The sequence below is a fragment of the Neopelma chrysocephalum genome, unplaced genomic scaffold, assembly GCF_003984885.1.
Source record: "Neopelma chrysocephalum unplaced genomic scaffold, ASM398488v2 Primary Assembly neopelma1_97517, whole genome shotgun sequence".
NCBI lineage: Eukaryota > Metazoa > Chordata > Aves > Passeriformes > Pipridae > Neopelma > Neopelma chrysocephalum.
Window position 1 is genome coordinate 2,390,577 of NW_020926159.1, and position 24,300 is coordinate 2,414,876.

Below are 24,300 nucleotides of genomic sequence, written 5' to 3' on the forward strand. Positions count from 1 at the left end.
CAGGGACTGATCTGCCAGGCTTAGCCTCGCAGTGCTGCACTCCAGCTTTAAGCTTTTTAGATATTTGGTTACCTGAAAATCCTGAAGGAAAATGTAAGCTGAGCTGAGAAGGGAGGAAAAAGGGCACTAGTGAAGTTCCCAGAGAGGACAGGAACAGTAAATGGAAGTGGGAAGGGAAAGGGGAAGGGAAAGGGAAGATGAAACATGGCCTTTAGTCTAGATTGTGCCCTTGGGCTGCCACCTTGGGAAGAAACTACTGTGCCATGAATTCATTATGTAAATCTGTTTGCAGAAGGGGCCTGTGCTAGAGATGTCCTGTTCAGACAGGCAGCCCACCAAGACATCCAGTGGCCCAGCACAATCCCAGGCTCTGAGATACTCAGAGTCCAGAAGGCAGGATAGCCCAAGCTCCCACATTTTGCCCAGCTTCCACCTTCGACCCCTGCACAAAGATGCCAAAAAAGGCATGTCTCCATGTGGAGGGATAAATGTACCTCATCAGGTGCAGATCCATGCTGGCAGGTGTGGCAGCTCAGGGCAGATGTTTTAGTGATTGCAACAATCACTTGTGGCTTGTGGGTCTGCAGAGAACTCATTTCCTACACACCCACGCATGTGCAAATTGTGCATGTCCACCAAACCTCTGAACCAGGCTGCAAGGCCAGAGTCTTTAAGAAAAATTCAGTTGAATATGTTCCTTAACACCCAAAGGACAGACTATTGCTGATTTGGGCCTTTTTATTATTTTAAGGAAAAACCAGATCATTGGGATGAAACTGGCTTTTAACAAAGGGGTGCTTGGTTTCAGTTCATGGTAAGCAAAGAAAGCAAAGACCAGTTGCCAGGTTTTCAGATAGTAAAACATTCTTTCGTTTATTTTTTCAGAAAAAGGAACTTCAAACCTCAGCTTTAATGCCTGAAAACACCCTTGTAATCATCCTTTTTTATCTGTATATTATTCCAGTTCTATAAACAAGCTTAAAATAGTAAATGATAATACCAAGATTTGGACAGAAGAGCATCAAAGGCAGTATCTTCAGCTGTAATGAATTATTTAAAAAGCAGAACTCTAAGTATCTTGCACTGCTTGTCTATTCATTTTAACCTGGGAATCACACTTGGGGAGCCATGTCGTGATACTGGAAAGCCCTTGATTTTCTTCTGGTGTCAAGCAAACAAGACACACATGATGCTTTTTCTGAGCAATGATGGTTTTCAGAATAAAGGCCAGATAAAAGGCCAGTGGCTTGAAATTGCCTCTGGATCTGTGTCAACAGTAACAAAGACCAACACTAGGAACCCAGTGAAACTTTCGTGTTTAATTTGAAAGAGTTAAGTGTACAATTGAGACCTTTGACATGAGAAAGTGTGACAGAGCCCCATCTTCAGCTTGGATCACTCTTTACCAGTGCAAGATTCCACAGCTAGAAGAGTCTGGGCATGCAGTGCTGAGACTAGACCCACAGAGCCTCACTTGGCTCTTAATTTGGGTCAGATCTTCACAGAAATCACTGGTTATTGTCTCTGAGCAAGGACCCAGGAAAAAGGGAATGCTAAATCTTTCCATTCCCTAATTACACTTTGTAAAGAACATGATCCTCCTTAGATTTAGGCTTCTCTGCCTAGCTGTGATTATTTGATCTGAGTATTACGCCCTCAGAAAAGAGATGTTTCCTGCCTTTGTAGACTACCTAAAAGTTGCTTTATGGAAGCAGAATGCCCGTATAGAGAATTTAGGTCTTCAGACTTTCCTGATTTATGTTTTGCAGATTCCTGAAAAGTAATCAGGATGCCTTTCCCTCTTCTCTCCACCCCAGGAATGCACACACCCCAGATCAAAAGCTTCTGTTTTAGGAAAAATAAGGCAATTTTGTTGTCAGGACTATTAATTTAGAAATGTAATTTCAGTGCTTGGTAAAACAATTCAATTTCCTGATCTGCATTTTTACCTCATTTCAGGTGGGAATCTGCTCATTTTCACTTCAGTTCACTGCAAAAAAGGCACAGCAAGCTCCAAAGGCCCATCCATTATTGAACTTGGGTATCCTCAGGCTGTGCTTAAGTAATTTCTGAGCATTCTCTTTCTTAAGCTCACCAGATGGACTCCAAAGCTGGGCAGGCTTAGCAACATTTCCATCAACTTTCTGATTCAGCTCTGATCTCTCTCAAATTTATCAGCAGCCGTTTGGAATCACAGCCAGGGCAGTTACAGTGCTATCAATAGGGATGTAGCATCTCCTCTCCAGCACTGAAGTTTTTGTTTTCATATCCAAAATCCATGTTTTCCCCTTCAGACATAGTATCCCACTGGGCCTTGGGCCCAATTGTTTGCTCATTTGCCATCACTCCTTCCTCACTTGTTTTTTTCAAAGCTGCATGCTTGGAAAGATGATGTATGAAGTTTCTAAAGCAGTAAAAGCCTGGTGCAGACTAGGGAAGTTAGAGTATGGGTGCACCTACTCACAGGTGGTTGCTACTCAACATTCTAGGTTATGCTTCTCTGCAGGGGTTGGTTTTATGAAAGGACGTTGTATTTTTACTCAACAACAAACCTTCCCATAGTCTTTAAATTCCAAGCTTTGCATTAAAAACAAAGTATTTCTAAAGACTGGGGGGTACAGCTTGTTCATCATCCTCTTAAAATGCATGAATTAAGAGATTTAAAATATTTCCCCTGAATACTTTGACTGTAACTCCACAAGTAATGTAACTTACAAGGAGCACATCTCAGGAAAGCACATATCTTATCCAACCCTTCCAGACACCCATTGCTATCCATAACCAGGCTTGAGTGCTCTGATGAGTGGGAGCAATACTTACAACTTTTAAGCCATAGAGGCTTTGCAGCAGCGGGTAATTGTCATTATTACCCCAATGTATAGGTGAGGAAACTGAGGGATGAAGTGACTCACCCAAAGAGCCCAGTGAGTCAATAGGAGAGTTGGGAATAGAGGGCAGAATTCCCTGCCTTATGCATTGGAGTCCTCAGATAATATCATTTCATAAATGCTCTATCTTTGTAAAGACTTCAGTGCTATAATTATCCTCCCAGGACTCTCATGGAAACAAGATATTTATAACTCCATTAAGCCTTTCCTGGTAATTTTATGATCAAAGTGAAGAAAACAAATAACGCTGTGACAATCAGCTGCATGTCCAATGTCATTCAGAATGGCCACATGATGAAAGACTCGCCTTGGTTGTTGCAATTAAGTGCTTGCTATCTTCTGAATGCCTTTCTTGTGTCTAATTCCCCTTCCACCACATACTGGCTGAGAGGAAATATTTTTCTGCCATATGATGAGCCACACATTTAGAATATACCAAATAACTGGGAAAGATGCTTGCTGCCAACAAAGCCCACTGGTTTGTGCTATAAATGCTTCCTAAAATCCTTTAATGTTTGCCAGTTTCACCTAAAATGAGCAAAGCCACTTCAGCGTTTCCACTAACCCCCATATGGCTTTAAAATTACAGCACAGATGCCAAGACTAACTGTAAACAACAGGTTAGGGACTGAGGCATTTGGACCCTGGCTCAGCAAAGCACTTAAGCCTGTGCTTAAATTGAAATCCATTCTTATTCTGCAAATCCATTTTAAGTGTTTGTTTAAAGCAAAGCACATGCTTAAGTCGAGTTTTGCTTGGCACAGTGCTTAAGCCCAGCACAGAGTGAGGGCCTTAGAATTAATTTCTTTTGGGCAGGAAGTAATTATTTTTAGCTCACCTCTCAATGGCCACAGCCCTATCTTTTAGTCCCCAGACATCTATTTCGAGGAGGTATACGTGCTAAGCCTAAACTTCTGGGTTCTGTGGCAATCAGTGGCAAAGAAAAGAGAAAGAGACCACTTGAAATACTTGACTGCTCAGTGCAGATGAGAGGGGCCTTCAGGGAGGCTCATTAGAGGGAAGACATGAAAGAAGTTGTGATTATTCTGAGAGGTGGTTGCTGATACGGCACGTCATCTTTTCACTGCACTGACTGGAGAAAATTCACTTGCAGTAGGTGAACAATTTTAACTCAAAATGTTTTCATGAGTTTTATGTTTCCAAGGGAAATTTATGATTTCAGGGCAAATATTTATACTTTCTTCAAAAGTGCCAAAAAAGGTTTGGCTGCAACGTGATAGTTTCCCTTTTTTTTCCTTGTTTTTTTTTTCTTTTTTTTCTGAAACTCTTCATTAATATACAATAAAATTCAAAAATTGTTAAAGGAAATTTGAATTAACAGAGTTTTATTGCTCATTTCTCATAATTCTAGATTTCCTCTCTCTTTAAGACAACTCCTACTATTGTTTCACTGGCTTAGATGTTGGAATTATTTATCAGGTAGATTTGGCCTATGGCATATCTGGAGGAGAAACAATTGCATTTTCTAAGATGTTTTTTGACGGATGTCCCACTGCATTCCCTTTAACATCCATACTTCATACAGAAGGTAGAAATACAAAGATAAGTCAAAATACAGTATTTTTTTTTTCCTCCGTGGGCTTAAAAATCTCCTGCTTCATCCACTTTTGGTACTGGCATGGATAAAACCTGTTTCTGACTCCTGCTTCTGATACGTAGAACAGCTTTCTAACAGTAGAGAGGGTAAGAGGACAGATCCCCTATGGAATTTCGGCACTGCTGTATTTAAAAGCAGATTGGATGAACACTTGAAGAAGAATAATTTAGATACTGTTAATCCACTCCTGCATAGGGTATCGTGATGACCTTTTAATTCCCATTTAACCCTGTCCCATGGGAAAGTCTCTCCCTCCCCCAGAAGCTTCTGAATTATTTCCAGGCAGAAGACCTCATTTAGCTCTATCACTTGACCACTACATTGCTTTACTAATCCATCTCCCTTGTTTTTTCCACCTAGGAAAGTACAGCAAGTGCCTGGAGCTGTCATCCACCACAGGGCACTGATGGGATCCCAGAGCCAAGCCCGCTTTTCTTTACCTGCTTGTTTGGTATTTCTCTGCCACAAATAGGTATTTCTTTCCTGCCAAATGCCTACATTTCTAATAAAAATAAGTCATGCCTTTCAGGACAGATATTTTCATGTCTGATTCTCAGCTGCTTAGGGAGTTGCTAAATCCTGTATCCTCACAGAAGTGAGGCTGCTGCAGCTCTGGGCCCAGCCTGTAGTGAGGCTGCACATGGATTCCCAGCAGGCACATACACAAACACATGTGTAAAACGTGTATGTACTGGTGGCCCCACTGGCCAACTCAGAAACACTCAGCACTCACAGAAGCAGCACCAACGGCCTCATCCTGCTCCCTGCTCTGGCACATCGAGGTGAAGGTCTGTGCAAAAGGAGAGCAAAATATATAGAAAAATCATCACAGAATCACAGAATGGTTTGGGTTGGAAGGGACCTCAAAGATCATCTCATTCCAAACCCTTGCCATAGGCAGGGATACCTTCTAACCAATTCGATGTTGACCTTCCTTTTGGGACCTTTTACCTTTAGAGTCAAGTTTGCCATTATAGAATTTTGCTTTTTTGATTTATCTCTCGTGGGGGGGGGAATCCCAAATCACAGGGACAAAACCAAACAAAACAACACAAACAAAAAAAACCCACGCACCAAAAAATCTCCGAAAACCCCCCAAACAAAACAAACCACAAAAAAACCCCACCAACCCCCAAACCTCAAAATCAATTAAACAGAAAAATAAAAAACAATGCGCATTTGGGAAAAAAAAATAACTTTGCAAAACTGGAAAATACATAAAACCATAGAATCACAGAACGGTTTGGGTTGGAAATGACCTTAAAAAGATTATCTGATTTCAACCCCACGCCATGAGCAGGAACACCTTCCACTAAACCAGGTTGCTCAAAGCCCTGTCCCACCTGGCCTTACAGATATTGCGGTGATTGCCAAATTTTAAAATTAATATATACACTTCTGGGTAATACTGTGCATGAAAACCAAGGGAATAGATTTCAGTTTTGGAAGAGACACTGAAATAGCAGTTAAGAGTGCAACTCTTGCAGAGTTGACTATAATGAGCTAAATTAGAAGTCGGATGAATCATTTTCCAACCGTATAAATCACTGAAGTTGTTCTATCCATAACGAAGGTAAGCCAACTACGTAATGAATTATACAATGTGTTATTTTCCTATGCTTGTTATTCCCATAGTTTTACTGTTGTTGAAAGTCTATTTGTGTGGGATTTTTTTTTGCAAATACTTTTAAAATGATGAATAATCTTTACTTAATAGACTAAAAATACATGCCAGCTATTATTGTATATGAAATCTGACAGCAGTGAAAGTGTTATCTGAACTTACTTGACAGCTCCATCAAACAACTTTTACTAGGTATTCTTTATAGGATTGAATATTCTTAGATTTGTGCAATTTGTTCTATAAGTCACGTGAAAGGGAAAGCAAAAGTGTTCTAGATATTAGACAACCAGTCTTTTTTTGCAATCACTTTTTACTGAGAGCTGAACATCCCAGTCAAACTTTCATTGTATATTCATGCAAGGACCAATTCTGAATCCTGTGGAACAAGTAATGCTCAGTAGAAATTTTAGGGGCTCCAGTGGAACAAGACCCAAGTGCTTGCAATTTTTCCATTACAAATGCATTTTATTTGCAAAAAGTTGGCACCTGTTGCAGGCAGAGCAGGCCAGATCTTCACCTACCCACAGAGGCAGTGGCACAGAAGTCATGATATTTTATCAGGCTGTGGATCTGATCTGGTGGTCTCTGCTCAGACTGTCCTGGATATTGTGCACACCAACACCAGGGAGATGTACAGTGTTACCAATCTGATTTCTTAGCATGAGGCACCACTTTGGCCTTGGTTTGAAGCAACCTGCACATTCTAGCACAGCTTCCACGCAGGATTTCCAAACACTGCAGCTTTTTGTCCTGAATGTTTGGTTGGCAAGCTTAGCATATCAGATTTGCAAAATCTGTGAATAACTGCCCCCCAAATTATGAATGCAGCAGGAGAGCTTGGGTTTTAAGCACTAGGAGGTGGGCAACCAGGTGCAGAGCACAGGTACCACTATTCTGGTATGGCACAGCACAGTTCAGCATTGAATATGTGAATATTGAGTATGTGCAGCATTGAAAGTTGAAATTAAGAACTCTTCAGGCAGAGAACTTATCTGAAGGTGTAGGATAGGGAAGCAGCTCAGTGGTTCATCCATGCGGGGTGGGGGGGGAATGGCAAAGGAAGGTTAGTGCTGGGCAGCTTTTATTCCCGGCATTTATACTGGACCCGGAATGGTGCCATGGGTTGCTGTGTCCCCACCAAGTGTAAAGGGCTCTGCAGAGAGAAGAATATCAGTAGGAACATTTAAGTTAGTTCAGTCATTGGACTTATTATCTTGCTTTAGTATTAAGATATAAACATATTCTTGGAGCTTTGGTCTTAGAGAACCAAAACCAAATACCAAGAGTATTTCTTGGCTTTGCCAAAGCCATTGAGGAAGGCCTTCATGATTAGTTTTCATTCCAGTCACTCTGCCAGGATGACACATGAGCTCTTAAGAAACTCTCATAGTTTTGAATATTTTCAAAATATTAGAATAATAAAGTGGAGACTGTGCCATTCTGGCTTAATGGTAAAACCTCTCCGTGTCACAGTTACTCCTTCAGTCTTACCCTAATGATTTACCTTCCACCACTGAAAATGGAGTGGAAGAGCACTATGAGTGCTGCATCTGATTTCACATTTTTAGAGTATTAATGATCCAGTTCCATATTCACTGTTTTTGTGAGTGGCAGAAAGCAATTATCAAATTTCTGGTGATGTTTAGGCAACAATGAGACAGAATACTCTTGTATGGTCAGTGCAGCTCCACTAACTGGAATTGCTGAAGTTATTCTGGGTTTTTTAAGTTCAAACAAAGACTGAGCTATGCATTACATGTTTTATAACACTCCTCTCAAAATTTCATTTCATTATACATAACCACAGTTGATCGTGGCTATTCAGCTGAGCCTGATGACTGGAGGATATAAAGATGGGGAATGCTATATGATTGCATGGAACTCTTACCTCCTTTGGTACTGCATCCAACACCACAAATTCATACTTGTACAGGAACAGAACAACAAACAACTGGATTTCCATGATTGCAAACCACCTGCAAGAAAAGGGAGGAAAACATTTGCCATCCAGCCTGACTATAACACATATGTTATCATCAGGTAACAAACAGGGTGTCTTTGACACATTTTACACTCCATGGTTTAGTTCTCCTTGAAAGTTTGTCTTCCATAGGGAAATCTGCTGTAGCTTTGTTCAGCTTTGTTCCTCAGCAAAGAACACGAATGTAGTGGCTGCCCCTTCTTTCTGGTGAAACATTAGACCAACGGTATCCTTCTGACACCCTATTTTAAACCAGACCCTTATCATTATGGATTTTTCCACTGTATAAACATTTATGTTCTCCTAACGCTTCCTGACTTGAAATAACTTCCTAGGAGTGAGAAGGCAGTCAAACACAGAAAAGGCCATATGACTAATCATGCTATATAAAGTTATATAATACAGCTGGGAGCCTGATGACATCAGAGAGCGGTGACAGTGGGAGTTATTATTTAATGCATCAGCATTAGGATGCAGTAGGAGACCCAAGGGCAGGATTTCTTTTTTCTGTAACACTCTCAGAAAGGTCCTTCTTAGTCAGGCCGGAGAAGGTTTCGGATAACTGCAGGTGAACTCCTCCAGGCTATTGCTTTTTAAGGTTGATACATACAAAAGCTTTCTGCATTAAGCAGCATACACCTATGGCCGGTCATGGGATTACTCACTTGCAGAATTTAGACATAAGTCTTAAATACCCAGTTAAAATAGTAATACTACCTTCCTCTTCTACAGTTTATTTTCTGTTATCTGAGAGATGCTGGAAAACCTGGATGAAACATCTATTGGGGAATTCGCAGGGGAGGAGGCCATGTGACTGTGCATGGCATCAGCCTGGAGTTGGCCTGGGAGGTGTGAAGAAGCTAAGAAGCCCCAGGAGACCCAGGCTAACTCCTGCAGAACCATCAGGATCTGCACATGAAGCTGCCCTGGGCTCTGGAGTGGGAGGATGGTTGTTTGTTTTAGCACAGCTTCAGACCCAAATTATCTCTGTGAGCTTTTGGTGACCTTGAGCTCTGGGGAAAGCAGTGCAGGGATATTTCAGTGGATATTAGCCCAGATCAGGTGGGATGTACTAGCCCAAACTCCATGCCTGCAGCACTGTACAACGGTGGGATCCTTCCAGTCCCAGCCCTGTTTGCACAGCGGGGCCCTGGACCCCTGGTGCTTGAGGTCCTGCCTCTGAGCCCCCTCACTGGTCTGGCAGGGGTGAACCATGATTCACCCAAATGCATCTGGATTTCCCAGAAAGTAGAAAGGCTGTGTGGACAGAGTCCTTCAAACACCAGCACAGCCGGAGGTGGACTGCGCAGCCCTGACACCTCTGTACCCTCTGGAGGCTGTCCCATGGATATAACCAGCAACTGACCACAGCACTTCCTACCACCAGATCCTGAAGTGCTTTTCCCAACAGGCTGCTGTGGTTACTCTGCTCTGCACACAGAGATGCTAAGATACAAGGATAATAAGCAACACATGTGTCTGAGGGTGGTCAGAAGGACAATCCAGGAGTGAAATGCCAGACTGCAGCATTCCAGCATGTCCTCTTCCATGGCTTGTTGTACTGAGCAGAAACCATGAGCTCTCTTGCAGCAAAATGCAGCCCCTTAGTTCCCACCTGTCTTTCATGTTCACGACTGAGTCCTAGAGCAGTTTTCCTGTAAAAACCCTGAGTCACTGATGCCTTCCCATTTAATTTAGTGACAAAGGGCCTGGACCAAGATGTGCTTTCTGAAATCTTGCCCCCGGTGCACTGCTACATATTTGGGTGGTGCTGGAACCCGGGATCCCAGCTGTGGATTAAGATGCTGCAGTAAATGGAGCCCAAGAAGGAAATCACAGCTGTTGCACTGGTTTTACAAAGTCACCACAAGACAGGAGACAACAGACAGAGCCATGCAAGATAAGCAGAGTCACACAGGCAATAATCACCTGGTTAGACCAAAGTAGTCAAACTGACATCACATTTTTCTTTTAGGTAAAAAAGATGGCACAGAAATGGCTTTGTGGGAGCCCTTCCCATGTCAGTTTGCTAGAATATTTGACAAGTAAGTTATTTACTAGCTTTCAGTTTCATTAACTTTTCATTTCATGTTGAACTTTTGCAATGGAGAAATTAAATGTTTCATGCATTTAATTTATAAATCTCAATAATGGATTAAAGGAAAATGCATCTTAAAGTTGAAATATCATTTTTTCATTCAGTCACATCAAGGAAATCTGCAGCCTGGAATCTAGATACAACTGTTGATTTAATTTTCTTTTTTTCAAGACCACCACATTATTCTTTTACAATTATTGCTGAAAAACTTGAAGTTGTATGTTACCATGTGAACTGCCAAATGGTTTTAAAGAGTTTTTTTGTCTGTCAGCAAGAAAAATATTCTCCATCTGTTGTCTATGTAGAAATGTTATGATTTTCTTCCTAACCACAAACTTATTTTAAAGATGTTATCAGAGTCCAGAGAACAGCCTGAACAAATAGGTCAGGATATACAAACAAGCAGCTTTCAGAAACATTGTTTTGCAGCTCTCCCTGTACCTGCAGGTGCCTCTTGTGAATTTTGCTGTCACCCTTCCTGTAATGAGGCTGTGCTCATATTTAGCTCAGGAATATGGTACAAGCCACGGAGGTACAGCAGTGAGTGAGCACCTTCCTCTGGTAAGCCTAAATAATGAATGCAGTTTTATTCACTCTGCCCACTTTAATGCCTTCACAAAGTTTATCTGACACTCATGTCCAGCCTGCTACAGGGAGCAGATTCCAGAATGCAGATCCTCTGCAACTCTCTCCAGATTCCTTGCTCCACGTGGGACTCAAGATAAAATGACTAGTTTTAAGGATTCTTGGTTACTTGCTTCTTAGAGGAGACCAGGTTTTGGAGGCAGAGGATTGAGCATAGAGATGTTTGAACACAGAAACAAGGAGCAGCTGGCTCCCTGGGACTTGTTCCAGAAAGAGGGACAGCAGAGAAAACAGCAGAAGGAATGCAGGAAGCATCAAGGCTGGCATTGCTGGAGGAGTGAAGTGAGACAGGATCTGCAGTTTAAGCCATTATACAATTGTGTGGGCCTTAATGCAAAGACAGGATTCAAACACAGAGGGGCCAGTTAAAATATTTCAAGATCAGCAAAGATGTCAATGGCATTGTAGAGGATGGAATGAGAATCTCAGACCAGAGAAATGTTCTTTTGGTTTGTTTAGAACTGGTTTATGGCAGCTTAAATACCTCTGTCTGTAAACTGGCAAGTTTGAAAGTGGGACAACTCTCCCTTGATGAAAAGATGCCTCAGCAGAGGCAGAGCTGGGCTGACTTTCCTTCCAGGGGGTGGAGGGGCAATATCCCTTGATACACTAGTCTCAGATTCTGCTTTTACAGTGTGACTTAACCTGTCTTTTCCAGGAATGAAACCACTTTCAAATCAGTTTAAACAAGGTCCAGATGATGCCAAATATTAGGAGACTGACAAAGAGCAAAGCAAACACTTTATCTCCAAGTGTAAGAGGAGCCCAGTTCAAGAGAGTTGTTCTCTGCAGGATTTGGGAATAAATAAACCCCAGCTGTTTCACTGACCTTCCTGGACACTGATGCTTCCCTCCTCCAAATGCCACAAAGCTGTCCAAGAAAGCATTCTTCTCTAAATTTGCCTCTTTCCAACGATCCTGTGGGAAGAAACTTTTTTTTCCAAATCAGCCTTATATAAATAAAGCTTAACTTTATTTCTCCAGGCTAAAAATGACCTTGGACAGCTAATCCTCAATACAAAGTTGCACTAATGCCATTTTTTTGCATTCAACCTGTTAGTGTTAAAGTCTGCATTCAAAAGTCAGCACCGACTCGGGGAAAGAAATGAGGGTCCCATCTGAAACATATTTAGGTGCCTCAAGATGCTGGTGAGGTTTTCAAAATCACCCCTAAAGCATTCTTCCTATACATCCCCATTTCCTAAATCCTACATCTTGAGCTATTGGAATGCCTATAAAAAATGCGACCTTGTCCTTTTAAATATACACAAATGCCAAGCAAATGTTCAACCAGTACTGGGGAAAGCCTCAGCCACAAAATTGTGTCATGACACACAAGTGGCTCATGCATATCTTGCACAAAAAACATTTCTAAGATGCTGTGTACAGACAAATGCAAGGTCCGTGAGCTGTATCTAGTGTAAGCCAGTGTGTGAGAAAATGAACTATTTTGAACAAAAACAGCTCTGTCTGTACCCAGAGGGATCCTTGTCCATCCTGAGTTGTTTTGAGAGAAAAGGAACAACACAAGGGACAAGGCTGAAGTTTTGGTGGGTGACACTGAGAGAAGCAAATCTCTTGACTGCTGAGTGACAAACCAGCCTCCACAAACTCAGCACAACTCTGCCAAGTAACACCCTGTCAAGGTTCTGGTGGTGAACTACTCTGATGAAGCTGTCCCAGAGAAGATGTAATTTTGTCTTTCTTTGATTTAGATTGGTTTTCTTTTTTCAGCTAGGGCTGTTTAGAGCTTTCTGAAGAGGAAACCTGTTAGCATCAAAATTCAATAAAAGAAAGAAAAAAATCTAAGGGATGAGGAAGGAGGTGACACATTTAGAATGACAATGTCATTCAAATGCCAAGGAGCACTCATCTATTCTCAGGATGAGAAATCATCAGGAAAAAAAAGTGTGAGTTTCTAAAAAACAAGCTAGCTTGCTTTTTAGGAATAAAGTTACTAAAGAAATAAGCTGCTGCATCAGAGTTTCAGCTTCAGATTTCAAACAGGCAGGAATTGTTATGAGAGATTTCAAACTGGGAAGAGTTTGCTAGAAAGGAAGTTTTGTTTAAATTACTCCTTGATGTATTTCTATAAAAAAGACAAACTGTTCTATATCAGATGGTGCTAAAAAGAGCAGTTACAAGCCTGCCCACACAGCCACCTGCAGTGGAATAATAATCAAGAAACTAGATTAACTACTAAATTAGTAAAGCTAATACCTACCAGAAATCATCTGACAGGGAGAGGAGAGTACTTGGAATCATGGAATCATAGAATTAGTTTGATTGGAAAAAACCTTTAACATCATTGAGTCCAGCCATTAACCCAGCACTGCCAAGGCCACACTAAACCATGTCCCCAAATGCCACATCTACACATCTTTTAACCCCTCCAGGGATGGTGACTCCATTACTTCCCTGAGCAGCCTGTTCCAGTGCCTGACAACCCTTTCAGTGAAGAAATTTTTCCTAATATCCAACCTAAACCTGCCCTGGCATGCCTTGAGGCCATCTCCTCTTATCCTATGAGCTGTTACTTGGGAGAAAAGACCAATCCCCACCTGGTTACAACCTCCTGTCAGGGAGTTGCAGAGAGTGATGAGGTCAAGATCACAGTGATATGAAGGAGTACCATATTACCTGGAACATGTCACTGAATTTACAGTCTTGCTTATTCTTATAGGCTCCTCCTTCGTGGGCCCATCTTTTCTGTGTACAAGGCCATCCTCCAGTCAATGGGGCATACTCAACTTTGGGCAAATTTGTCTGTGTGCTTTTGTTATGAAATAAGTGAAGAGGAGAAAAGACAGCAAAATACACACACCAAGAAGTGACAACTTACAGGTTTGAACATTTCTGGGTCTGGAAAATATTTTGGATTCCGGTGCAACCAATAGGGCGACAACATCAGCATGTCACCTGCAGGGATGGTGAAATTCTGAAAAGAAGGAAAAACTCTAAGAAAGGAGAAAATCACAAGTCAACTCCCAAAACAGTCTCTCCTTGGTACTTCTCTTCCATCACAGAAAATCCTAAGAGAGAACAAGTGGAGGTGATAAATCCTTGATGGCCATATTATATGTTTGAAGTTTCTTCTTGCTGTTGCTGTTTTCTTCCATAAAACCTAAACAGTAGGAGACCATGAAAAGACTGTTTGTGTTCTAATTTGTTTTTTTCAGGTATCAAAAGACAAGAAGCATTATTTCTATCTTTTCTGATTCTTGATGTAGCATGTGAGCTGTTCGGTTTTTTTCTAAATCTTTTGTTGAACATTTCATTCAATGTAAAGAAATTCATAGAAGGTCTTATATGACAGCAGACATTAGTTATTTCTTAAGTGTCAGGAGCACTGCTTCCTTAAGGGAGTGGGTTTTTCCCAAACATTTCTTTGCCAGATTCCTGAATGCTGACACCTTCTGAATGTCAGCGAGGAGGACAAACAGAAAATTAGTTTTATCAGTCACTAAATTGTGGTCCTTTCTACTACATTTGTTGTGTCTGATTACTATTTTACATACCATCAGCACAGTATGTCCATCTCAATTCAATTCAATCTAAAATCAACTAAAAATTGAAGTGAGCAAGAGAAGCAAAGCCACTCATAAATTAATGATGGTGAATAACTCCATCTGTGAGACTGGGAAATATTTCTGGTACTTTAATTTTATCCAGATCTGTTGGGAGAACCCTTTCCAGACAAGTCATATACCATCCTTTGGGGAAAAAAACCCACAACCAAATCTCACCTTAATTTTAATTGGGTTTATTACTTTCTTGGTGATTGCACCTGGAGACCTCAGCCGTATGGCTTCCAAAGTGCACCATTTAATAAAAGGGAGCTTCTTCAGGTCCTCTTCAGAGACTTCCAGTTTATCTTTACCTGTTGTGACATGAGAAAGAAGACTCAGTGTGAAAAATGAGATTTCATAATTGTTTTGATAGAGGCTGACATGTCTTGCTTTAGAACTGTTGGTAAAATACTTCAAGACATATTTTACATCCAAAATTTTTCTTTATATTTCAAAGTTTTAAGAAAAGCCATTGAAGAGAATGTAGCAACTCTAAGGTGCTGTATTAGATATGGTATTGGCCAAGAGAAGCCAAAGAAAGGTCATTTTGGAAGGTAAGAGTCTCTGGACTTTTTCAGTGCTTTGGTAGGACACTGCATGGAAGTTGCAGGGATTGTAGGTGCCAAGACAAGAAGCCATGGCTGAGCTCCTGGGCTGTGTTAACGCAAGCAAATGAAACAGGGCCAGGAGAAAGGCTTAAGCACTGCTTCGTGATTTTCTTTGTTGGCTAATTATTAACATGTTTCTTGATATGGTTTTGACCCACGTCAACAAAGAGCCTTCCATGAAACTCCAAGCATGGTTCAGGGCACTGCATATGGGAATCACTGCTCCCAGTAGGTAACTGCTTTTTGAGGGAAAGAGATTAGCCATGGGGTGTGAATCGTGCTGGATAAATTGGCCTCTGATGACAGAAAACAGTTCCTGGCCTGCTTTTTTCCACAGAATAGCTGGAACTGGTGAACATCACACCATGAAAAGCAGCTGAACTGAAAAACCTCATCTGACGCTATCATAAGTACATGGAAAAATCACAACACTGGTTAATACAAATCTAAGTTTAAATGATAGGAATGAGGAACCACATACAGTTCTTTTTCTACCTCCTTCTTTTGATAACATCAAAGGTGTTCTTGCCTAAAAATAGTTCTTGAGCATATGCTGAGTAAAGAACTAAGAGCTGGACTCGACATTATCAGTAGCACTCTTAGCAGCAACACTCATTGTTCCCAGCCACTGACCAAGTGTGCTGTGTGCTGGGCTGACACAGAATAAATCATTTCTAACCTCCAGGACATGATCAGATTTATTACCTGCTTTGCCAAAAACAGAAGCCAGGTCTTCCATGACTTTCTTGTAAATGGAAGGATGAGACAGTATGAAAGCAAGGGTCCAAAATGCAACCTAAACAGAGATGGAAACCCTTGAATTTAGGAATACAGAACAGAATGACAGTATCTTTGTAGCAAATCACGGAGGCAGGTGAAAAAAATTTCACTTTTTTTTACGTGTGCCTGTTGTAGTTGGGATGCACAAGGAGCTGTGCTTTCTGGGTAAATCCATATCTAAGGGCTCAGCTCCTGGAAGATTATGTCTAGTCATCTGCTGTGTGCTTATCTTTAGTGAACATTATATAGCTTTGGCCTTGAGCTTTGAGGCACAGAATCCTTTCTTTATTTTCAAATAACTAGGTGTTAAAATGAACTACGAAATCATTGTGTGTGATTAGTTTCAGCTTCATGAATGGAAATAAAATTCCTACTAATATTAGCAGAAATGAGGTTAAATAATTTGCAGGGCATTGTCATAGTGAGTCACACTAAAACGGGCAGGAAAAGTTTTAATTAACGGCAAAACAGGGAGTAGTATATCCCCTTTAGAAATAATTTGCTAACTGATTATGCAATGAAGTTGAAAATCAAGAAATTTAGGAAAGGAGAAAATCCTCTTAAGTAGGATGAAACCAGAAGGACTGGCAGCAGTGCCAGGAGTCTCTCTCCTCTTGCTGAGCTAGCGGGAGATGCAGCCTGCACACAGATCTGGTCATGGGCCATCTGTGCTGGTGAGGGATGAGAACTCTTACTGTTATTTCCCAAATAGCCCGATGTGGATGCAGGTCCTCCTTCTGCAAAACAACTCTGGTAGCTTAGTTTTCTTGTACAGCACTTGGACATTGTGGCTTCACTCCACGGGCTAAGGAGGGATAACTGAATTGTTTCAGATAAAAGAGTTTAAAGTGCTTTTAAAAAAATGCCCTTGGAAGGTGAAAGACCTTTTTTTCCATCATTCCATTCCCCAGTACAGTGGTTGTGCCTATTCTGAGAAACAGCGAAATATCTGTATGTCTATTTACAGCTGAATATTACAGGAGTAAGTGTTGTGGAAGGAATGTCAGTTATCCTGATAACAGACAGCAGGCTATGCCTCCCACTTATACCAACACATGAATCCACAGAAACTTCACTGAAATGGATGAATTTCCCTTAGGCTAAATTTCAGTGATATCCAATCTACAAAAAACATAGATATATCCATTAGGGGTACATACAAAAATAACTCACTGTCATGTTTTTCTACATCACATCTGTAATGGACGTAACTGTGCTGGAAAGGGCTTAGTAGTCATGGTAAATAAAGGATGGTTTTGCTGCTACGGATTTTTCATCTGAGAAATTCCTATAAATGTCTTTGGTCAGCCTAAGCTGTGTTAGATATATTGGGTTTGTTAGCATACTTATATCAGGATCATTAATCCAGCAAATCCTTTTCTAACATGGACAAAACTTAACAGAAGTAGAATCAAACCATTGCGTTTCTTCCACTGGCATTTTTACAGCAGATCCCCCAAAATGAAAGAGACAAATTCACTCAAGGATTTACACATGGATGAAGTTACTCTATATTATGCTTTTGATATTCTTTACAATCGGTAACACCAGGATATCTAAAATAGAGTCTTTACTATAACACAGCCACAGTGCTTCAAAACAGAGTTAAATGCTCTTCACAGCTTAAGACTGTGATCTTAATAGCTATGAGGCTTATGTTCCTGAAATGTTATGATAGGGAACAACATAATTTAGGAAAAATACAAGAAGAGCTTTTCTTGTCATTGCTTCTGTGACATTGCAGCCTGGGTATATTTGTAGTGATGCATGTGGGTGTGATAATCCCTTCTTTGGAATCCATGCAGTGTGTGTGTGACCTCTGCTTCAAAGTCTTTGCTTCCCAAATACAGGCTTTTGAACAGGATAGACAGAAGATGTTTCTGTAGCTGATGTACTTACGGGGACAGCATTTGCTTGGGCAGCCCAGAGCATGAGGAGACCATAATTGGGAGCTAAATGTTTTCCTTGCAAGTTGTCCAGGAGATGTTGCAGTAGTGTCTGTTATAAATAAAAGATAATGGCTATTTCCAAAATATTAAAAGTGTTTAGGGTAGGGCTTACTAGAATTCAAGGATTAGTTTATCAAAGAGAAGTAATATTAGTTATGGTTCTTTTGCAACCACAAAGTAGAGATGACAGCTGTTAAGAGAAAGTGAGACTCACGCATAGGCAGAGAGCAAGAAGCACTCAGTGCACCACGTGAATCCCTACTGAATTCTTGCACTGGTCTCAATTTCCTTAATGTTTTTAGGGAATTGGGCACCCTCAATCCTTATTGTTGCTTGTACATGGAAGAATTCTATTCTAACTCCTGCTCTACTCCTCTAAAGAACCTGAAAATGGGAATGAACCAGTTGAATGAATGCAAATGAAGAAAATGTTCTCTCTGTTCATGCTTGTTATGAAGACATGGTCTGATATATCAGTAAACTCCCTGGTTTCAGGCACTTTGTTGGTGACCTAAGCAGTGACCTCAATGGGTGGATATTCTTTGAAACTATAGCAACTGTGTAATGTTCTAGGATCAGGTTTTGTTTACAGTATTTCCTTAAATACAAGGTGAAAAAGGTGACTTTAAATAAAAAATTAGTGATCTTTTTTCCAGATTCCCACCCAATCTAAGACACCAAGTTTGTGCCTCCTACTTTGTGCACCTTCTTACATCCCACCATCCCCTCTCCACCCTTCTCTTTCTTTCCATTAATCTGGTTTATTTTATGAAAGAAAATGCGGTATGTAAAGCTTTTAAAGTCTAAATAAAACTTGTTTTGTTTAATGACCTGTTCTACAACCATTTGGTAGATCAAAATTCCCAGGCCAGTCTGCCGTCACATTTGTCAGCTGTATCGACAGAATTCCTGCCAGAGCTGAGGAGAATAACCAGGGGAACAACTTATCACAGCTTTGACACAATCAATATTTAGGGTACTTGGCTTCCAATCCAGTAATCTGCTATTTTCTACTAGTCTGGCTGTTGGACGACCTACTCACTCTACACCAGGGTTTAAAAATAGTACATGTAAGGTTTTGAGATTTCACAGCATGGTGCCCTCAGAGAAACAACTGAAGGGTCTTTCTCTCACCTCTTTCAACTGCTCACTGCAGTGTGATACTGGAGGCTGGCAATGGATCATAGCTCTGAACTCTTGGCTTAAAATTCCCCAGAGGAAGATGTTAATCCTCAGAATTGTTGGAAATAAACTAAATGGAGCAGTAGAAGTCAAAGTTGTGGATCTGGATCTGTCCTACTGCAGGTGACAGCAATACTAGACAATGAAGGCATAGCTATAAAAGTTGATATATTTGATTTATTTTTTCCAGTACTGAAATAATTCCTGCCCTCCATTGCTTCAGTCAGAATATACAACAAAGTCATCTTATTTCCTAGCCTGGGATGTTTACCTTGGATGTGGTGTCTGAAGGGTTGGTCCTTTCAGCATCCAACACTACTTTCTCAAATAATTTTAGAAGCCATTTTTTGGATTTAGACCAGTTCCTGTAAAGAAAAGCAACAAACAAGAAGCACTTAACCGAGGCAGCACAAACCAGCATTTCCTTTTCCATGAGAAGGACTCCTTGTTTGTTTTCCAAAAGGCCCTGGGCAGCAGTCAGTTGATGGATAGCCAAGTGTCATTCTGACTGATTGATGTGATGACTGACATGAAGAACAGCACATCCAAGACCTTCACCTTGGCCAGACCTCATCCTAGAGCCAGGACCTGTGACTGCAAGACTCCTGCATTTTCCTACCTTTCCACCACAGGTTTTCATTGTGGCTTTGGACAGATTGCTTAGGCCAATCTTTTCAAGTATGATCCTCCTGAAGAAAATCAAGGCCACATTTTTAGAGTACCCTCAATTCTTTCTGAAGGCTATTTTGGGGTGCTTAAGGCAATATCATGGCCCTGGGAGCACTGACAGGCTCTACAAGCACTTCCCTCCCTCAGAAATTGGGTCTCTCTACCCAAGGTCAACTCTGCAACAGTGCAGCCACATAATCTGAGATTGGTCTGCTGGGAAAACAACTAAGGTATGGAAAAAATCAGAGGGACACCTCATTGGAGACCCCCTGAGCTTGGGACTCACATTTAGGGTCAGACCTTTGCCCTTTGCCCTGTTCTGCTGCTCCCTGGCAGGTCCAAGCTGAACCCTGCCTACCTAAGCAAGGTTGTTACCTCAGGAAGCACTCAGGCATCTGAGAAGCGTATTCAAAGTCCTCATCGTACTTCTGAAAATGTTCTTCAAACTCCTTGATTTTGCTCTGACTTGTCGGGCAGATGCCTTTCCCAAACAAAGTGTTCACCACTGCTGGATACATGACATGCCTGCAAGGACAAGATCCCCAAGACTTAGGGGCCATAGGAAGCCATGGCAGCAGTTTTAGGTCAGGATGCAGCATGATAAATTGCCAGCACTGGTGGGACTCAAGCATCATGCCAGTATGGAAGGGCTGGCACAAGGCTCACACCACACTCACACACTTTTTTAGGATTTTAAGCAGAGACTTGGAGATACATAAACCTCAGGCTACTCCTCTGCATGTGGCTGAACTTCATCAGTTATCTTTTGGTCACTTGAGCAGTGGCAGAAAAGCTCTGGGCCCCAAGGTCCCCTTCTCCCCATTAACATCCCCTCTCATTTCAGGTCAGCCTACGTGAACCTTCCAGGCATTGCACAAACCCTTCTGGACCCGACACCCAAAACTTCGTTCCTCTGGCTGCAGCTTTGCTGGACAATGTTCTTTTGTTTTCATCTTACTCCTTCCCTGCTTGTTCCTCCGTTATCCTGCAAACTCTGAGCTCCATTCTCAGACCCTTCTCCTGTACTCCTTAGCTCCAAGAAACCCTTGTTCGGTCTTTGCAGGGTTCCAGCCTCTGCTAAACGGGGAATAGAGCTCTCTGTCCTGCTTTTCTAAAGATCATAAGGAAACTGGGGCCATCTAGTGGCTCTGTGGATTTAGTTTTGAGGCAGCTAAATAACAGCTATCCTGAGCATTGCATTCCAATTCTTTTACTCTGCCTTGTAAGAACAGATCACCCCCCACCCCCAGATTTCCTGTGGATCACTTTTATGGATTCTGTATTTTATCATCTGGCAAATAACTCGGGTTTTTAAATTTTAAACAAATAACAGCTGATTTGAATGCCAGGACAGCCATGGAAGTGGAAAGAACCCATCAGGGATGCAGTAGGATGGGATGCTCCATGTATAATTTGTAGGCCCATGGCACCGCTGACTCTTGTGGACCACAGTCTGTGCTGGTGCCAGTACAGCACAGAGCAACAGGTCTATCCCTGTCCACAGAAACTTGATCCCAGGTTAAAAGACCACAGATGGATTCAAGAGGGGAATTACAGGAAAATGTGAGCCAATATTAGCACACCAGGCAGCGGTGTGGGTCGCCACCAATTCAATGATGCCCATTTTTTCACAAGAAGCAGATGTGACTTTGATCTCAGAAGACAGGTGGGGAAACACCATGGGATGTGAGGGTTTGCACCCCATTATCGAGACAAGTGGGATAATGGGAGGGTTTCAAAGGGAGGGATGGGAGGTTTCAAAGCCCCTTTCCCCCACATTTTCCCCCAGTTAATCCATATTGCAGCAATTGCAGTGACAGGTGCTGAGTGTTTTAGCTGCAGTAAAAGCTGTATTATGGAGAAAAGTCAGCAAAAGACAACCTGGTGTTAGAAACAGGTCTAAGCCAAAGGCAATATTTGCCCTATCCCTCGGAAGTCTTCAAGGTCAGGTTGGATGGGGCTTTGAGAAACCTGGTCTAGTGGAAGGTGTCCCTGCCCATGGCAGGAGGTTGGAATGAGATGACCTTTAAGGTCCTTTCCAACTCAAACTATTCTATGATTCTATGAATATTCAACTTCTAGTACTGATGGACAGACAAGATATAGGTGTTGTCCCAGATGACCAGGAAAAAGGAGAAGTTAAGAGCTCTGTTGTTGTCACATGAAACTGTCAGTGAAGGGATTTTTTTTTTACATGAAGTTCTGGCAGCAAAGTCAGTTGCAGAGGATTTAGTTAAGTTTTGGCCTAGGCTTGGCCCAAACATGAAAAGTTTTCAACCTGCTGAAGATCAAGCATTTTGTCTGTTCTTAAGTTCTTTATAAACATGTGAAGTTTTTATCCCATCTTCTGGGAAACAGGGTTTGTTGGAAGACGCCGTGTTTTCTTTTTCTTTCGAACAGGTAATTCAGATGCTTCTCCTAGCTGGGAAAAAACACCTTTAGATGAAACCCTGCCTGCTCTGTGAGCCACCTGAAACAGTGAATCTGTGATGAGCATCCTGACAAAACGTTTGTAACACTTGAGAGCCTGAGCTCCACCTGCTTTACAGAGACATCTCTGCTCCCATGAAGGACACCCCTGCATTGGAGATGTGCTGCAAAACTCCCTTACCTTACCAGGTCATTGAGGTCGCCTGTGCCCTCCATGCCCAGCTGAGCCATGTGCTCTTGTAGCTCCTTACACAAAGTGCCCGTGAACATGTGCAGATTGGAAGGACTCATTTTTCCCTTCATCATGCTGTACAGGTTACCGTGATTCTGATAAAATGCTTCTGCAGGAACAGAAACTAAATACAAAAAGAAACAAAAACGTTTTGGAAAGTAGACAAAGTAGATTTTCACTGAAAGATAGAGTGAAAACTTTTACACTTAACTTTTGACTGTAATTTAAGTGCCTTAACCCTCATTTTCCTAGAGTGAAATACTCTGTAAGCTTCTTTCTAAAGAAGCTTCTTACAGTGAAGATTTTGTTGAGCCCTCTGCTTCTACCAGTCTGTGTAACATCTTCGTGCCTTATGAAGCTTCAATGCCAGAATCAACAATCCAGAGATTTCCCCCCAGTGGAATATAGAGAGATGTGCATGCACATCCACAGAACTGACTGTAATGAAAAATAAATTATCCTAAGAAAAAAGTTTGTGTCACCTTTCTACAGTGGCACATCCTCTCAGGAGAGGCTGAGAGAGCTGGGACTCTTCAGTCTGGAGAGGAGAAGGCTCAGGGGGGTCTTGTCACTGTGGATAAATATCTGGTGGTGGAAGAAAGATGAGGCCAGGCTGTTCTCAGGGCAGGAGGCAATAGGCACAAATGGCAACAAAGGAGACTCCACTGAGACTCAGGGAAGTTTTTATTGTGAGGATGATCAAACACAGGAACAGGTTGCCCAAACAGGTTGAGGAGTCTCCAGCCCTGGAGATATTCAAAATCCAACTAGACACAGCCCTGAGCAATCTGCTGTCACTGACTTTGCTCTGAGCAGGGACTTGGACCAGGCAATCTCCAACAGTGCCTTCCAGCCACAGAGATTCTGTGATTTAATCTCTCTGACAATTTGCTTCTCTCTTATTTCACAGTCTAAAATTGCCAAACTACTCAAAGAATTCCTGTCTGTGCTATTCTGTGAGGATATAAGCACATGAGCTGACAGAGCATGCCACTCTGGATGGGATATATACCTCGCCCATTTTTAATGCCTGTTGTACCACAGGGTAACAACTAATTACTGCTACAACCTGATTTGCAAATGAAGTGACAGGACTACACTCACTCCAAACACGGTACAGTGTCCAGCCACAGAAGAGGACCTGATCTCAAACTTGGGTTGCTTGATGATGAAAGTAATAACAGCCCTTGGATCAGAAACCTCTGCTTCCTTGTGACTGAATCCAAATCACTTTGCAGGTTTACAGTGCTGGATCCACATGGAGAAATTGAGTTTCACCTTCATTTCACAGCATGGTCATGGGTTACAATAAGCATTTAAGGTGTGATCAAAGAGCCAGTGGGCTTCCAGTTTACTTTAAAGTTCCTGGGTAACTAGATTTGATTTCCTTTAAAAAAGAGCCAGGTCTCAGTTACCTGCATTCTTGACAGCTTGTTGTACTGCCTGTTCGAAGTTTAAGTCTTCAGATTTAAAAAATACTTCAGTTCCTTCTTCCTCAGTCACAAAAGTAAATCGTTTTCCCAGAGCGAATATTGTGAACACGGGTCCATACTGGAACAAACAAAGATTTTATATTACTGCACTGTTAACTCAGTGCTGCTGAGAGGTTGGGGGGAGGAGCTCATCATTTCTGCTCTCTGTACACCTTGGCTCAGGACTGCACAAAGAGGAACACAAATCAGACCAAAATTTGTAGACTTAGGGACCAGAAGGGAATGCAATCTGTGGCTGCCTGACCTTTTGCAGAGTAGAAGGGATTCCTTCTCTGAGAGTAACACTTTATATTTGAATTACATTACATTTCAAACAATACAACCTACCTGGATTTAGAGAATCCAAGGGATGGATTATCTACTGCATCCCTTGGCTGCCACAGCAAAGTACCTACAGTGTAAAAATCCATAATAGTGACTATTTTGGTCTACGATTTTTTAGCAAAAAATCCCCATTCCTACATCTTTTTATTCCTGTCCCTCTCCTCTCCCCTCCCTTCCCCTTCCTTCCTCTCCCCTCCCTTGCTCTTTTCT

The 24,300-nt window shown here is 41.7% G+C and overlaps 1 protein-coding gene across 3 annotated transcripts in view; it reads right to left on the minus strand.

Annotated features, from left to right (window-relative positions):
- Nucleotides 1–5,661: 5,661 nt before the first annotated feature.
- The window catches only part of LOC113961950 (24-hydroxycholesterol 7-alpha-hydroxylase), a 23,400-nt gene continuing 4,761 nt past the window's right edge, over nt 5,662–24,300 (minus strand). Inside the window, exons 2-12 of one of the 3 annotated variants that reach the window (XM_027672678.1) lie at nt 23,689–23,824; nt 22,223–22,397; nt 19,987–20,136; nt 19,214–19,307; nt 17,711–17,809; nt 15,737–15,827; nt 14,601–14,734; nt 13,697–13,792; nt 11,684–11,772; nt 8,019–8,106; nt 5,662–7,283 (exon numbers count right to left, since the gene is read on the minus strand). In XM_027672678.1, coding sequence (XP_027528479.1) covers nt 7,212–7,283; nt 8,019–8,106; nt 11,684–11,772; nt 13,697–13,792; nt 14,601–14,734; nt 15,737–15,827; nt 17,711–17,809; nt 19,214–19,307; nt 19,987–20,136; nt 22,223–22,397; nt 23,689–23,824 — 1,224 coding nt within the window. In that variant the 3' untranslated portion in view covers nt 5,662–7,211. The remainder of the gene's footprint in view (nt 7,284–8,018; nt 8,107–11,683; nt 11,773–13,696; nt 13,793–14,600; nt 14,735–15,736; nt 15,828–17,710; nt 17,810–19,213; nt 19,308–19,986; nt 20,137–22,222; nt 22,398–23,688; nt 23,825–24,300) is intronic. The other 2 variants (XM_027672681.1, XM_027672680.1) reach the window with 2 other exon arrangements.